The following is a 16,479-nucleotide window of genomic DNA, read 5'->3' as shown; positions in this document are numbered from 1 at the left end:
AAACCTTTGCCTCTGTAATCTTTTGCATAGCTGCAGATATTCTGCCTGAGGAAAACCAAGCATATTCCTACACCAGTACGTACTATTGTGATGGAATGACCTTCTTGAACTTGCCTCTCTTGATATGCCAATAAAACGTGATTGTCTCCATGGCATAATCAACTGATAGTGGCACATATTTTATGTGTACCTCAATATTATGGAGCAGGTGAATAGCACTAGTGGCTCCTACTTAAACTTCTATATAAAAATGGTTGAAAATAACTGGGGTGATTTACCACCACCGCACAATTTTTGACATCAGTGCAAAGGAACTCCAGAGGAGATGTTGTGTGTTTTCTGTGTGAATATAAGATTCTTGCAAAATTCCTTTTAGATTCCTATATACTAATCGCGGACTTAGAACTTTGTATGAGTGCAGGTGCTCATGTAGCCAAAATGACATGATCTATGTGCAAGAGGGAGGATATTTGAAAGCTTGGAGGAAGTCACAGGTTTACAAAAGTACAAAAATATTTTGGGAAAAACACCTGAAGGAGAAGAAAACCCAAGAATGCCCTAAAAGGACTGAGCAAGCATTATGATATCCTGGAAAAGGGCCTGGTTGAATGACTGAAAGTCTGAACAGGAGGCACTCTACATTTCAGCGCATATATATATATATATATATATATATATATATATGGGGTGCCTCATTTAGCTGCACATGAATGATATTGCTACTGTAGAATTGCGCAGTAGTTTGAGCTGGCAGAGTATAGAAGGGAAGAATCTGTGTTTAACCATGTATCTGGTCTGAAAAATGCAAAAATACTAGCTGTTGTAACTGAAATTTCCAATGTACAGTGATATAAGAAATGCTGTCATGTGTGGGACAATTCTTGTTGCTTTATTAAAAGGTTATCTTTGCCATAAATCAAGTTGGGGGGGAGAAAAGAATTCCCCTATAAAATAGCAGCTCTTTGAGGGAGTCTCCCCACCACCACCTTTTTCAAGCTGCTAGTTTAGGTGTGGGAAAGTTCAATGGAACTTTTTCGTTAGGATGCCAAAAACAACTTCTTTGCCCCGTCTGTGGAACACCCAGGTGTTTCAAGTTTATTAGCAAGCTCAGTGTAAGGAAAAGTCATGACCAAGTATTCCATTGCTTAGTTTTGGAAACTTCTGAAAAGTGAGGAGACTAAACATTAGGATTGCATTTCCATTTGTAATATGGAAAGCAAGTTCAATTATTTGCACCAACGAAATCTTGAGCAATAATTGGAAATCAGCAGGGCAGGGGGAAACTATCATCATTTGGAACTTAAACTACTGAAGAAAATATATCCCATTTTAGAATAATCCTTAAATTTAATATTTAATACCTTCTACATTTAGTGAGTGTGAATCTGTAGACTGTAAACCAAAAGATAGAGCATGTTCTGCCATCCCTTCCCTGTCCAAATTCTGGTAAGATCAGGAGCAGATATGTGGTTCACAAACTTCCTCTCCTAGAAAGACGGGTTTCTATTGTATTTTGTAGGAGGTGATCCTATGTTCAAATAAATGTGGTATCTTTCAGTTAGGGAATCACCTTATATACATGAAAGTGGTGTCTGAATTAAAGGCTAGTATCTGTTCCTTATCATACTGCACACAAAAGTGAGGGAGATTTGCATCTTGGACTGATAAATGAGTGCAGTATAATTTGTTAGGCTTGATCTATGTTGTCTTGTTTAATGTATCCTTGCCATTGGATGAGACCCCATGTAGTGCAATGTAGCATCATGCAATGGGGCGTCTCCTTCCTCTCTTCCCTACTACAGCCTCCACTTGCTCCACCCAAACAACTTGGGGAGAGCGGGGACCCTCTGGAGCAGATTTTGGGGACATGTGGGCTGGAAGGGGGAGAGAGGAAAAATGGAAAGACCTGTTGCACAAGTGGATTTCTGTTGCATAAGTGGGCAATCATATTTTAATGTCGCCCTCCATTCTGAGAAGCCTGGCAAGGTAGCATGACTTTTGGGATGTATCATGTGGCTAGGTCTCTCTCACCCTCCCTGAAAAGGCAATTTGGGAATGCTTGTGTGCATTTTGCATAAATTATTGCATCAAAATACACAGGCTTGGTTTGCATGTCACATTAAACCATGGTTAAAATAAAACTGTGGTTTAATGTGAACAAGTGGCCTGCTTAGAATTGCATTGTTAGAATATAATTACAAATCAAGTAAAAAACACTGCATGAGGTGTCTTTGTTAAAGGGATAGGGAACCTATGGCTCTCCAGATTTTGGACTACAACTCCCATCATCCATGACAACTGTCCATGTTGACAAGGGTCAACAGGAGTTTGAGTTCAATATTTGGAGGGCTACAGCTTCCTTATCTCAGCTCTGTTATTTCCCTTTTTGTTTTCTGATATTTTGTTGCACCTGGTTATAGGGGATGATCATGTGTGATGGTTGATATTTTTCAGTTTTCATCAAATGTTTGTGGTAGGTACAGATGAAGACTATACAGAGAGAGGTTTGGAAATTTATTTGGAAAAGTATGGAGTATAAGTACATTATATTCTCTAATGAATTAGGGTTGATTTTTTATTGACTCTGGGCCAGATAAAGTCCAGATGCTTAGTCCTTTCAAATGTTACCTTAGGAATTCATCCAATTTCTTTTTTAAAATTTCCATGGCAAGGTTTTGACAGTCTATTAGGTCAATGACTCACTAATATATTTTAATGAAGTCATAATTAAAATATACTCTGTGTGATAGCCAGCATAAAAATCAGCAATAAAATGAAATAATTTATACAATTTATAGAGTTTTCTACCTGCTCATGTTACACATATTAGGTGGATAAGAGGAATTGTGTGAAGGAAGCAGGACTGCAAAATCTTGAATATTCATCAGTGGCTGAGTGTGATTCCAGTAGACTGAATATTTTATAAATGCCTCTGAAGGAGCAGTAGTTGGTGGATGGCATCCTGAATAGATTAGTAATTTTACTGTGAGTTAAAAATAAAAATGAAGCCAACTGATAGGATGGCATTAAATTGTGAATGTAGATAAAAGTTCATGTTTGTGTCCTGATATATTTACCTGTCATGCTGACATACTGTCTCTGTAATAATAAGTCATTGTGGGGTCTCTTAACACTGTCAAGCATAAAGTTTAGGACTGATTTATTTCTATAACTTTTTACATACGCTAAGTGTTACATACACTACACATCTGCCCCCATGCATGCTGTTGTCAACTCCGTCATTCATATTTCAGAAGGAATAATCCATAAAGCAAGCAATGGAGAGAAGCCCTTCCTTAGACTGCCCCTCTTACCCTTATGCCAGACTGGGCTAGGTCAAGTAGCAGAGGCAACAGGAATAAGGTGGTTGGCTATGTCAACATACTTCTGGGCAAATCTCAAATGATCTCCAAAGCCAGTTTGCAACACATTACAATGCAAAATGAAACAGGACCCATCCAGCAGCCCTTGTTCCATTTGCTTTTGATGGCAGAGGCCAGAGGTTCCTTCTCTGTGCTTTTGTAGTTTCAGGATAACTTCTTTGTTGTATGATTGCCACAGCTTACATTGTTATACAGTGGTACCTCTGATTACGAACTTAATTTGTTCTGGAGGTCTGTTCTTAACCTGAAACTGTTCTTAACCTGAGGTACCACTTTAGCTAATGGGGCCTCCCGCTGCTGCCGCGCCATTTCCGTTCTCATCCTGAGGTAAAGTTCTCAACCCGAGGTACTACTTCTGGGTTAGCGGAGTCTGTAACCTGAAGTGTCTGTAACCCAAGGTGTCTGTAACCCAAGGTACCACTGTGCAGGAGAAGAGCTAATTCAACAGAAATCTGTTCCGGAGTCCTTTATCTGCTACTCTATCCCCATGTTCTTATTTGCCAGTGGGGTCTTTTTGCTGTCCCTGTTCAGCCTTCCAATAGTGTCCCTAACTTCCAAGATTATCCACTCAGGCCCTCAGCAGCACATAGAGTTCTGGATTCAGCTGTCAGCACATTCTCAGACTCTCACTCCAGGGGTTGCCCCAGGTCCTCAGCAGCTTGGAAGATTTCCAATGAGCCTCTGTAGTAGAGAAAGGTCCTAGCAATCTGGGCCAAACTCCAAGACCTGTCAGCACTAGTTCCTGCAACCTCTCTTAATGGCCTCACCCCCTCCTTCCTGGAAAAGCAAGCATCAGAGTCTGTATTTTTCCTTTTCTAAAGACAAATGTCCCCCCACCTTAACATCATGAGTCTAGATGTCCCAAGGAAGCCCCTGCTCCTCAATCTGTCTGATTTCCTTTATCTCCAGTCACCCCACAGTCAGTGTTTACTTTGTGTCTGCCTCTGGGAGCTCATATTCTAATAGTGTTCCATTGCAAACAGGTTGTCTCTGTCTGTCCATTATGGAGCGGCTTTGCCAGTTAATAATGAATGGTTAGTATAGTATTCACTGTTTTCAAGTACCAAGTTTACTATTTTGAAACAGATTGGTCTTTCCAGGATTGCTTGGGGGTTCCAGTACTTTGTGTCCATCTTGCTTATTGCCACTGATGAGCAAACAAAAGAGATGGCCTGTTCTAAACCTTCCTCATAATTATGTCACATACCACAGCTTTGCAGTGTAAAAATTAATCAAACACAAAGTGTTGTTTGTCTGGTGCCCAGGTTTGATGCTACTGGAACAAAATGTAATAACAGTGTTTGACCCAAAAGTGATCAGACTTGTTTAATTTGGAGCTCAAATTTTATTTCTAAAATATATTGAAAAATATGTTTTTACTTAAATTGCAAAGTAGGCTTTTTTGCTTTGTTTTCTGTGTTAAAATAAATGTAAACCACAGCTAGCAACTGAATTAATACTGTGATTGTGAGTTACTTCCACAATGATGTTAACAATACAAAATACACTACAGTGGTACCTTGGGTTACAGACGCTTCAGGTTACAGACTCCACTAACCCAGAAATAGTACCTCGGGTTAAGAACTTTGCTTCAGGATGAGAACAGAAATCGTACGGCGGCAGCGCAGCAGCGGCAGCAGGAGCCCCCATTAACTAAAGTGGTACCTCAGCATAGGAACAGTTTCAGGTTAAGAACGGACCTCCAGAACGAATTAAGTTCTTAACCCAAGGTACCACTGTACTTGCCTCTGGCTTTAATTTGGAACTCTTGCTACTGGAGAGTGGCTTTGTGGCTCTGCCCCACCACAGTGGCTGCTACTGCTAAACCAATATTGGAGATCATAGTGTGAAATGGGTTTGGAGGCAAAATATAGCTTGGCTATTGCATCTGAAGTTCTAAACCAACATGTGTATGCTACAGGGAATGTTCACAGTTCTTCTTTTGATTCAATCCTAAAAATATGTACTCTTCAGTGAACAGTAGAACAGGTTTCTTAGTGAATATGTTTAGGTTTGAAGACTAGGAGCCCTATCCTATGTATTATTACTGTCAAGTGGACTGACATTGCTTAGCTTTCAGTGGACTGATTTCTTGATTTTTATTGCATCATGGGATCCATTTTCTTGTGGCTGGGTTGTATGTTGTGTGGGAGCCAGATGGAACAGGCAAATTACTTTGTTACTTCTCTCAGCAGTACTGCCTTCCTGGTAATGCATAAATCAGACTCAAGTTCTAGAGGTGCCAGAAAGAAAGGTTCCAAGGATATTTCAACATTACTGATGTCCTGCTCCTTTTTTAGTGCAATTTTTTGTATTAGGAGATCTACCACAGCATAATGTGCAAGAGCAGTTATCTTCTCTCTATGCCAAGATTGTTTTTTCCTTCTCATGTCAAAATGAATTGATTACATTGATCTGCTGACAAGCACAAATAACTACAAGTGACCCCAACCATGCCATAAAAGTATTAATACTAATAGATGGAACAAGATAATTGATTAGCAACAAAACTAAGGGTAAAAAATAAACTGGAAAATGATAAATTATCATCAGTTTATCATCACCTTCCATGTAAATGACCTAATTGGCTCATTTTGAGGTTGTTTGTTTTTTAAATTCCAGCCTGAAAAGTCTTCTCTGGATAGAATTACTTCTTAGCAGAGAAATTGCAGATTGCTTTAAAGGCTAATGCAGGCTAAAATGTTACAGGAGTCGTCTGGGATTCTCTTTTCCCAAGAGCTGCCCAAACCTGAGTTGTTAATCTAGAGGACAGAACAGTTTTACTTCCAGTGGAATATTCTGAAAATAATCTAAAAACAACAAAGAATCCTATAACACTTTAAGGATTAACAAGTTTAATAAGGCATGTTTTTGTGGACTAGAATCCATATCATGAGAAACAAGATGTGTTTGCTGTGTTTATGAGAGATACATGTAATCTCCAAATTAGGAGCCAGCGACAGAGCATAGATTATAAGAAGCATTTATGAGTGGAGGCAAATGTGGCTTGACAATCTTGATGCTTGATATCAAATTTTCAAAACAGTTATTATACTATTGTGGCAATTTTTGATCCTGAGACAATAAGACACTTTACTCTCCTCCCCCACAAGTGTATACAGAGGGCCCTTGTCCTCTTTGAAGTTGTGACTCCAGTGAGCACCAACTGATGCTACGGATTTTTTTGTTTGAAAAAAACTTATTGTATTTGGGAAACTGTTAGATACTACAAGAACATAGGAAACTGCCTTATACCAAGTCAGACCACTGAGCCATCTAGCATAGACTTCTCCATAGGGTCTTGTACAGAAGTTTTTCCTAGCCCTACTTGGAGATGTTGGGTATCAAACCTGGGATCTTCTGTGCAAAGCACATGCTCTGCCACCACTGAGCTATGGCTTTCTTGCCTTTCATAACTACGGTACAGTGGTACCTCTGGTTGTGGATGGGATCCGTTCTGGAACTCTGGTCGGATCCTGAGGTTTCCGCAACAGGAAGTGCATGTTCTGCGCACGCGTGCGGCATAATAGAATGCTTCTGTGCATATGCGTGCAGAGAAACCTGGAAATATACTTCCGGGTTTGCCGCATGCGTATCCCGAAGGATACGTAACAAGAGGGGCACATAAGCAGAGGTACCACTGTATTTCTAATAGCTATTTTTTCATCACATTTCTTATACAGTAGTTCCTTGGTTCCCAAACGGCTTAGTTGACAAACAAATTGTCTCCCGAACGCCACAAACCGGTTCTGGTTTGTGAATGTTTTTTGGAAGCCAAATGTCCGTTTCGGCTGTTGGCATGGTTTCTGGGGCCAATCAGCCAATCAGAAGCCATGCCTTGGTTTTCGAACATTTTGGAAGTCAAACGGAATTCCAGAACAGATTGAGTTCAAGAACCAAGGTAATTATTTTTTCCTTACTAGCATCCAAGCAATTTTTGTGTGTGGATGATGATGATGATGATGATTTTATTTATACCCCGCCCATCTGGCTGGGTTTCCTCAGCCACTCTGGGTGGCTTATAGCATATATAAAAACATAGTAAAACATCAAACATTAAAATGTTCTTTACTTGATCCTTAGAATGCTGTATCTAAAATGATTATCTCATCTCTAGCACATTTTAATTCTACTGCCAGCTTGAACTTTTTTCCTAGCTAAATGGGTTGCATTGTTTTAACCTCTTTTCATGAAATAGATTATCAATTACTGGGAGGATATATTTCATATTTTACATAAAAGAAAAGTTTTTCTTTATATTTGTTTGGGTTTGAATTCATCTTTCTTAAATAAGTGCCCCAAGCAGGACACTGTATTTCATATAATACCTCAGTAGTGTCTGGGCAGTGTGATTCCCCCTCCCCCCTTTAGTTCTAGAAAAACCTAATAATTTCATTGTAACAATGTTGGTTAGAAATCAGGGTGGAGGGGTCATGAGAAGTTTAATTTTAAACACCCAATAAAATCTTATGAATTTTAGAAGATCCTGCAGTAAATACTCACATTATGATGCTGTAGTGATAAATTATATTTATAGCTGTGACTTACTTAGACAATCTAAGAAGATGCATGGGAATATTCCCATGAGAATGTCGTGAACACGAACTTAGCCTAATATGGTTTGGGTTCTCCATTTCTGGCACAAGGCTGAAATAAGTCTGCAAATATGAGTATCCTTCAAAAAACAACAAAAGTGTTACTACCCTGCTAAGATATTAATGGTTAGCACTTCCATGGACCCCCTTTTAAAAATTGGTATTACATTGGCTACTTTCCAGTCATTGGGTATATTTTTGTTAGAAGACCAGCAATTTCAGATCTGAATTCTTTAAGAACTCTTTAAGTGGATCTTGTTTAGACACAGTCATTGGTATCAAAAACTCAGAAAGTTTGCAAGAGAATTAGCAGCATTCCCCCATCTCACTCCTGACAAACAAATATAAATAGCTTTAAAAATACATACTGTATAATGAAGATAAGGTCAAATTCAGGTTTCTGTATCTGGAAAAAACATGCTAAAAGTTATATTTAGGCTGCAATCCTATACTCGTTTACCTAATAGTAAGTCCCATGGACATCAATAGGGTTTATTTCTGAGGAGTCATATACTGGATTGCATTGTTAGCCAAAGCTTTTTACTGCACTGTATAATTTATGGAAATACGTGTGAGCATTTATACTTTTACAATGAATCACCTACATTTCCCCCTTTATTTAAACTGGACCCCATATTTCCCATATGCATAAATCCTGTTACATATTTATCTGTTGAGTTAAGTTTGTTATCAAAACACTAGGTTAACTGAAGTCATGGTCTTTTCTATTACAGTGCAGGAGTCCCCTTGTTTTTTTCTGATTGTATAAAATTCATTGCATTTTGCATACCATGTTACAATCTCTCTAACTAGTTTTTAATGTTGATAAAAAATCTCCCAAGTTGGACTCTTGCTATTTCAGCTTTCCTGTATACAGATGTATACAGTTATTAGTTTGGTTCACAGAACACATTTCCATTGTTCTTAGGAGTTCTATTTGCCACACTTATTTGCAATCTGTGAACTTTTTTTAAAAAAAGGTAAGAATTTTGAGTTTTAAATGATATCGCATAGCTATTCATGCCCGTTTGGGTGGGAGAAAGAAAAATAAATTGTCTTTTATTTTCCCTATCGCTTCTGAGCCTCCCACCTATTGCTGAGTAGGAGTGTGGCTAGGCCTGTTTTTCAAAACTGTGCCCTGCTCACTGTTTTGCATTGCCTTCCTTGCTTCTTGCCACTCTCTAATCCTGTTTTTGTGGGATGAGAGGAAGTTTCAGAATCATATTGGCTCTCCCCTTCAGAAGAGGGGCATTGCTTTTTAGGGTTCCTCCATGTCACCAGGTGCCATGGGCTGGTTTGCTCTTGTAGCAAAGTTGTTCCTAAGTTCCTAACATTATGGGAACAAATGATGTCCATTCACATATGTAAAAGTAAAGGGGTACACTTTTGGGGTACGGGCTGAACCTATTTCTCTTCTGGTGATCTCAGTGCCTGAAGTAAGAAGCAAATATCGCCTTAGCTATGTCTCAGACTACAGTTTCTTTTATGTCCATGGAACTCAATGAAATTCACAGGGAACCATGCCATCCTTAGTCTGTGTAACCCCATCCTGGGTTCCATTTTTTGGTCATGCTGTGGGAAGGAATGTTGGGAACTTGTGTTACGTCTGTAGCCTCTTGTCATGATGTGTGGGTATGTGTATAGGAAGAACAGGTAGACATGAAATGCCTTTCTGTGTGATCTGCACAGTCACATCCCTGCTACAGAAATTCCTGACATTGTTAGGCTGGGCTATCCCATGCATATTGACCTTACTGCAGTAGTGTCCCTGCTGGCTATGTCTAGCTTTTCCACATAGGAGTGCCAACCACTCACTTATATGGGAGAAACAAAATAAATAAATTCCTTCCAGTAGCACCTTCCAGTAGCACCTTAGAGACCAACTAAGGATGTTATTGGTATGAGCTTTCGTGTGCATGCACACTTCTTCAGATATGGGAGAAAAAACCTAGATGTACATGTGTCTAAATTCATCCTCTGACACAGTGATATTCTGTGGAACACCCCCCCCCCCAGTGACAATCAATTCTGCCTAGCCCTATCCTCGGTTCTTGGTTGTTTGTGTTTCCAGCATGTGTACATCATGTGTGTGCGCATATATGTGTGTGATAATGATTTAACAAGAGAAAGCTTCATGCCTGAAAAGGCTAGTTTTAAATTTAAATCATTTTCTTACAGAGGACTCTTCATCACTCCCCATGATCGAGGACATGTTGGAACACTGCTTAAAGCATGGCCTGAAGCTGTCATCAAGGTAGGTTCTTTAGCTACAAGTTATATGTGTCAGGTCTCTGGATGACTAAAATAATAATATAAGCCAGAGCTGAACTATATGATTAGCAGAATGATCTGGTGTAGATTGTGAGTAGGTAGAGGATTGTATATTTGATTACCACCAAACAAAGTATTAATCCAAATGTATGTTATGAATCATTGGAAGTAAATTGAAAATCTAATCTATTACAAGTTTGCCACAAGTCCCTTACTACTACACATGAAATATTTATAAAAAGTGGCCACCTCGAATAGTACATAGTTACTGATCTATGCAGAATACTAGTTTCCACAGTAGTCATTTTACTGTGGTTTTTTATGCCTTAAATCTTTAACATGGACCTCCCTCACTTTTTTTTTTCACTATTGGAATTGAGGTCACTGTAGTATTTACACATTTGATAACAATTTATTTGTTTATTTAAAATATTTATATACCACTCTTCACCTAAATGATACCAGTGTGGTTTACAATATATACACCTAATGCAATAAAATCCACATACTAAAATATTGAAAAACATAATAAAATTCAAAGCACTGTAGCCAATAGAACCAAGCAAGGAATTAAGAGCCAGCAACACTTGGTTGAAAAGATGAGTTAAACAGGCACTAAAAACTCATCAAATTTGTTGCCTGCCTTAATTTAGAGGGAAGGGAATTCCACAAGCCTGGTATTACTATGGGAAACTCTGTTCCCCAGGATGCTGCATAATTTGCCTCAGCAGGCAGTGGTACAACCAACAGAGCCTCCTATGAATATCTCAGCACATGGGAAGACATGTATGCATGTATGGGAGCAGGCACCAAGATATCCAGGCACCAAGTTGTTGTACAGGGGCATATGTGTTGTCTTCAATTTGGCTTGGTAGCAGTTTGGCAGCCAGTGCATCTCCTTCAAGACTGGTGTAATATGATCATGGTAGTTTCCCCACTTGGCAGCCTAGCTTACCTCAGTTTGAACCAGCTTCAAGAGAAGCTGTGCATAGAGCATGTTACGGTAATCCAGTCTTTAGGTTACCAACATGTGGGTCACTGTTGCTAGGCCACAGTGGTAGCTGCTTGGCACACCAGCCAAAGCTTATAAAATGTTCTGCTAGCCACTGAAGTCACTTGTGCCTCCAGCTACATTAACTAGTGCATCTTTCCATGTTCTGGCTACTGGGAGGTGGTAGTGACAATAGCCAATGGGTCTTACACCCCTTTCCAACTGATATGTTGTTTCCTTGTGGAGCCAGAACAGAATAGAACAGAAAATTTTCTATGGAATGCAGCACCGAATACTTGATTTTTAAATAACTATGACTGCATTCCTCAAGAATTTAGCAGAAGAAAAATTCATTAAAAGAAACTGAAACTATAGCACATAAAGCTGTACGCAAAGAGCATAGAGATTGTAATTTCCTGGGCCTTAATGTGCCTGGTCCCCTTCTTTTTCACCAGTAACGACGTCTAATGGCTTTAAGCAATTTTCTTGTTCACATCATCTTATACAGTTTTTAAAAAGTTTATTCAAAAGACAAACCCAGACTTCTTTTGTCAGCAAAACAATCCTTAAATCGGAAAATATGAGTTGCTAGACCAGTACAGTGTAATTCTTCAGACTTGTTATAGCAGTATGTTAGTCATGCATTGGTGCAAGTGTTTAGGATCAGGGTGCCAAGCTTTCTTTCTGTTTCAATCACAGAAGCTGCTTCAGTATCAATGTTTGAGCAATTAATTAGAGTATCTGATTTTTTTTTGGGGGGGGGGGGAACGACTGTTAAAATGCTGCACCAATTACTTGGGCAGCAGTTTTTAAAAAATAGAAATAGAAACAAATGGCAGTTTTAAAAGAGGCATTCTGGCCAGAATACCTTTTCCAACATTACTTTGCCTGCAGCACATATTTGCACCACCTAAGAATACTGAAAAATTTTAACCAACGGTTCCACTTCCATTCACAGAAGTGTCTTTTGTCTATTGGAGGATTCTGCAAGTGGAAGGGGAAGTTGCGCCTGCAGCCTCTTGTGCCCTCCCCCCCCCCAATATCTGCACTAGGGGAGTAGAGAACCATCTAGAATAACGTGGAGGTGGCCCAGGCTTAGGGGTCTGCAAGAGGAAGGGAAAATGGTGAAAATCGCCTTCTCCTTTCTATTTGTGGAAACCTCTGTTAGATCAAAGACCCTTCCATGAATGGCAGGGCAAATTCATTTATTTACGACATTTCTATCCCACCTTTTTTCTTTAACATGGAACTCAGAACATGGGATTCTCTGACAGTTTCTCTTCAAGACATGGACCAGACCTAGATATCCCCCTCCCCCCACTTTGCATCTATTTGTTTCTCATATGCAAATATAATGGATACATAATCATGGATACATTAATCAACTATAACTCTTGCAGTTACAATTTGTTTGCTCAGATAACAGCCCTAGAGAAAATGTAACACAGCAAAGCAGTATGGAATGCTTTGCCACTGTTCTTAATTTGAATCAACCTATTTACGAACGGACATGAAAAGAGCTTAGGACACGTTTCCAATTTTACACTGCTTATACTGCTTTCCCTTTAGGCTGTTGTGGTGACGGATGGAGAACGTATTCTTGGCCTTGGAGACCTTGGTTGTTATGGAATGGGCATCCCAGTGGGCAAACTAGCACTTTACACAGCATGCGGAGGAATGAAGCCCCAGGAGTGTCTGCCTGTTATGCTTGATGTGGGAACTGACAATGAGGTAACTGTTGTTTCATGCTGTCATGAACACTTGATATATTTCAAGGAAGAAATGGACAAAACTGTACAATAGTATTTGCCTGTTCAGCTGAAAGGGTATGGTTAACATTCTTTCCCAGAAAAAAAAAAATCTCACTCATTGCATGACAGTAGTTCTGATGTATATTTTAAACATTGTGTTGCAGTCCAGGCAATCAGTCTGTCTTTGTAGACTAGCCATTCTTCAACTTGGGTCTCCAGATGTTGTTGAACTACAAATCCCATCATGCCTTACCTCAGCTTGGGTTGGTGGGGTTATACTCCAATAATATTTGGAAAACCAATGTTGAAGAACACTGTCCTAATGCAAATTTAGAGGCTTTTGCTGCAGCAGTGTCCTGAGCAAGCTCCATGGGATACAGAGCGCAACACAAGGGAAGATACAATGTTTTGTCAAAGTCAAGTGTGCCAATGACAAGTTGGGACTGGTGATGGCACACCTGCAAAATACTCCTTCATAGTGCGCCTGCTATAGTTTAATGCATTAGTATTTGGGATGGGTTTACCTCCTGGCACAAGAGGAAGGCTCAAGGAATGTCTTGTGCAAATAATGGGACAGCAGCACTACATTCTATGCTCTAGTTCCATCCATGTAGTTCCTACACTGAAAATAAATTTTCCAGCTGTTCCTGGTAGTGGTGACCTTATAATTTTATGAGCAGCACATTAGGAAACACTAGTTTGGATCCTAAGAACTGCAAATGGAGTTCTACTCACAGAATGGGATTTCCTTGCCATTTCTTTTGGCTATTCCAAAAAATGGTACCTGAAGATTGTGGAATGCCTCCAGAAAGGCATGCAATATGGTGTATCAGGGCCTTCAACAAAATAGGGAGGTTGGTGGAAATCAGAGACATCCTCTAGTGCAAGCAGAAGAACTGTTCACACTAAGATTTTACCAGATACAGACCACTGTATATGTGCAGTAATATTATATTACTCTTGCTTGAAAATAATAACATTTGTGAAGGTTATTTAACCTTAAAATCTGTCCTCATGATTGTATCCATTAAAAGAAAAATCCCCATGATTAGGAATGCCTGGGCACATGGCAATTTCTGTAAAGTGGGGTAATGATGTACATTATTGCAGAGCAAAACTTATGGAAATGATTTGTATAAGGCTATTTTAATAAACTCAGTTGTAGAAGGGGAATAGTGGAAATGGGATGTGATGAAATATTTTGGATGGTTTAAACTATGTAGTGATGAAAAGGAATGCAAAAAACATCAAATGCTTATGAAAACAGATCTGACCATTTACTGTCATTGTTCCAGAAAATAAGGAAAAATATAAAATTGCATGCAGTGGATTTCCCAGCCATTAAGACAGAGAGAATCTTGGAATTCAATTTGAAACAGGGAACAGATCAGTACAATATGTTAGCCTGCTGTCACTGAAGCAGATAGTCTTAGAAGAGACTGAATTTATTAAAGCTAGTTGGGAATTTCCTGATGGAAACTATTTTGATTTCTTAAAAATACTGTGTTTCATTGAAACTGGAATGTTGCGATCTTATTATGCTGTGAAATGGAACTTCCAGTGGCAGGCAGAGCTGTCTAATTCCTAGTCAAAGGCTGCAAGCTTCAATACTGTTTCTACACAGTTTCTTTCACAGGGTTCCTATTATATTTTATTAGATGTTCCCAAGCCACAGACAAGTCCATACAGATAATTGTTATTTTAGTAGAAACAAAATGTTTCTGCACCGGAGCTTCTAGCTAGAGCTGGACCTACATGAATCACCTTCTCTAGGTGGTGGATTACATAAGAGGAGCAATTTATCTGCCTCCAGCCTCCATGTACATAATTATTAGTTCCAGCCCAGGATGCACAGGATGTGTGAACAGACCTCCGGCTATAGGGTGGTATATAAATTCAATAAATAATAAAAATAATTATGTGTGAAAATATTGAAAGGCAGCCCAGACCTGTTTCATGAATGTTGGATTTGGACCGAAAGCACCAAATCAAAAGTATTTCTGTGTGGAAGCAGCCAGTAAGATTTGAGGCCAGGTAGCAACTGTGCACCTGTTCTCCTTTCAGCCTTGGATAACGTGAAGAAAAACCTAACCACAAGGGACTTAAAGATTCAGGTGTAATGCAGTATTCTTTTTCTACTCCCAAGTCATAAGGGTTATGCAAAGCACTGCCTTGCTTCAAATACTGCATTGCAAACAACTTTTTGTCTTCTCTTCTTGCCTTGAAAATTAGTATAGGGATCAAATGGAGAATTTCTTTTTGACATCTCTGTGCTCAAGGGGAGAGGTTTTGGTAGTATGTGTTACCTCTTTCTTGGAGGCTGAGCTGGTATTAGAATTTAAAACATAAGAGTTGCAATGGGACTCAGCATACCAAATTTCATTCCAGTATCTCAGTTGGAAGAGTTATTGCATTACGGCCAAATAACTCTACAATCAAATGGGATGCCAAGTGGGCATGTTCAGCCAACAATTTTGATTGAACTTGGGAGTTTTGGTCAGAAGGCAGTTGAGGGACAGTAGTCTTGTAAACAATCATCTCAAGTAAGAGGATGCATGTGTATTTTTCAAACTTAGGACTTTATAACTCAGACACCTGTAGTAGTAGTACTAGTAGTAGTACTAATAATAATAATAGTAATAGTAATAGTAATATCATTATTTATACACCACCCATCTGGCTGGGTTTCCCCAGCCACTCTGGGAGGCTTACAGCATATAAAAAACATAGTAAAATATCAGATATTAAAAACTTCCCGATACAGGATGTCTTCCAAAAGCTGCCTTCAGATGTCTTCCGGAAGTTACCGGTATGTAGTTCTTTATGTCCTTATCTCCCCACACCCACCCACACCATGTCCCCCCCCAAAACAGTGCTTCTGTCTTATAAGGATTCAACCTCAATCCATTAACCTCCATCCATCCTCCAACCGCCTCCAGACACTCACATAGGACATTCACTGCCTTCACTGGTTCCAATTTAAGAGAGAAGTAGAGCTGGGTATCATCCGCATACTGATGAACACCAAGCCTAAACCCCCTGATGTTCTCTCCCAGCGGCTTCATATAGATGTTGAAAAGCATGGGGGAGAGAATGGAACCCTGAGGTATCCCACACGTGAAAGCCCAGGGGACTGAACACTCATTCCCCAACATCACTTTTTGGACACGACCTAGGAGGAAGGAGCAGAACCACTGTATAACAGTGCCCTCAACTCCCAACCCTTCTGGCCGGTCCAGAATGATACCATGGTCAACAGTATCAAAAGCCACTGGGAGATCCAGCAGAACTAGGAAACAGCTTTGACCTTTGTCCCTAGCCCACTGGAGATCATCGACCAGCGCAACCAAGGCAATTTCAGTCCCATAATGAGGCTTGAATCCTGATGGGAAGGGATCCAAATGGTTGGCATCCTCCAAGCATGCCTGGTATTGTTCAGCAATCGCCCACACAACCACCTTGCCCAAGAATGGAAGATTTGAGACTGG

General features: G+C 39.7%; 2 protein-coding genes across 7 annotated transcripts in view; one reads left to right on the top strand and one right to left on the bottom strand.

The window, feature by feature from the left end:
- Positions 1-16,479, top strand: part of ME1 (malic enzyme 1) — a 117,948-nt gene that overhangs the window by 32,951 nt on the left and 68,518 nt on the right. For both annotated transcript variants that reach the window (XM_080998727.1, XM_080998728.1), the window contains exons 4-5: positions 10,157-10,232; positions 12,810-12,971. In XM_080998727.1, coding sequence (XP_080854853.1) covers positions 10,157-10,232; positions 12,810-12,971 — 238 coding nt within the window. The remainder of the gene's footprint in view (positions 1-10,156; positions 10,233-12,809; positions 12,972-16,479) is intronic.
- The window catches only part of PRSS35 (serine protease 35), a 155,301-nt gene that overhangs the window by 73,727 nt on the left and 65,095 nt on the right, over positions 1-16,479 (bottom strand). The gene's annotated exons all lie outside the window — the stretch shown is intronic.

This window comes from Podarcis pityusensis (assembly GCF_964106645.2).
Source record: "Podarcis pityusensis genome assembly, chromosome: 3".
In the NCBI taxonomy this organism is placed as follows: domain Eukaryota; kingdom Metazoa; phylum Chordata; class Lepidosauria; order Squamata; family Lacertidae; genus Podarcis; species Podarcis pityusensis.
Note: the sequence above shows the minus strand (reverse complement) of the source record. Positions and strands in the feature narration are given on the sequence as shown.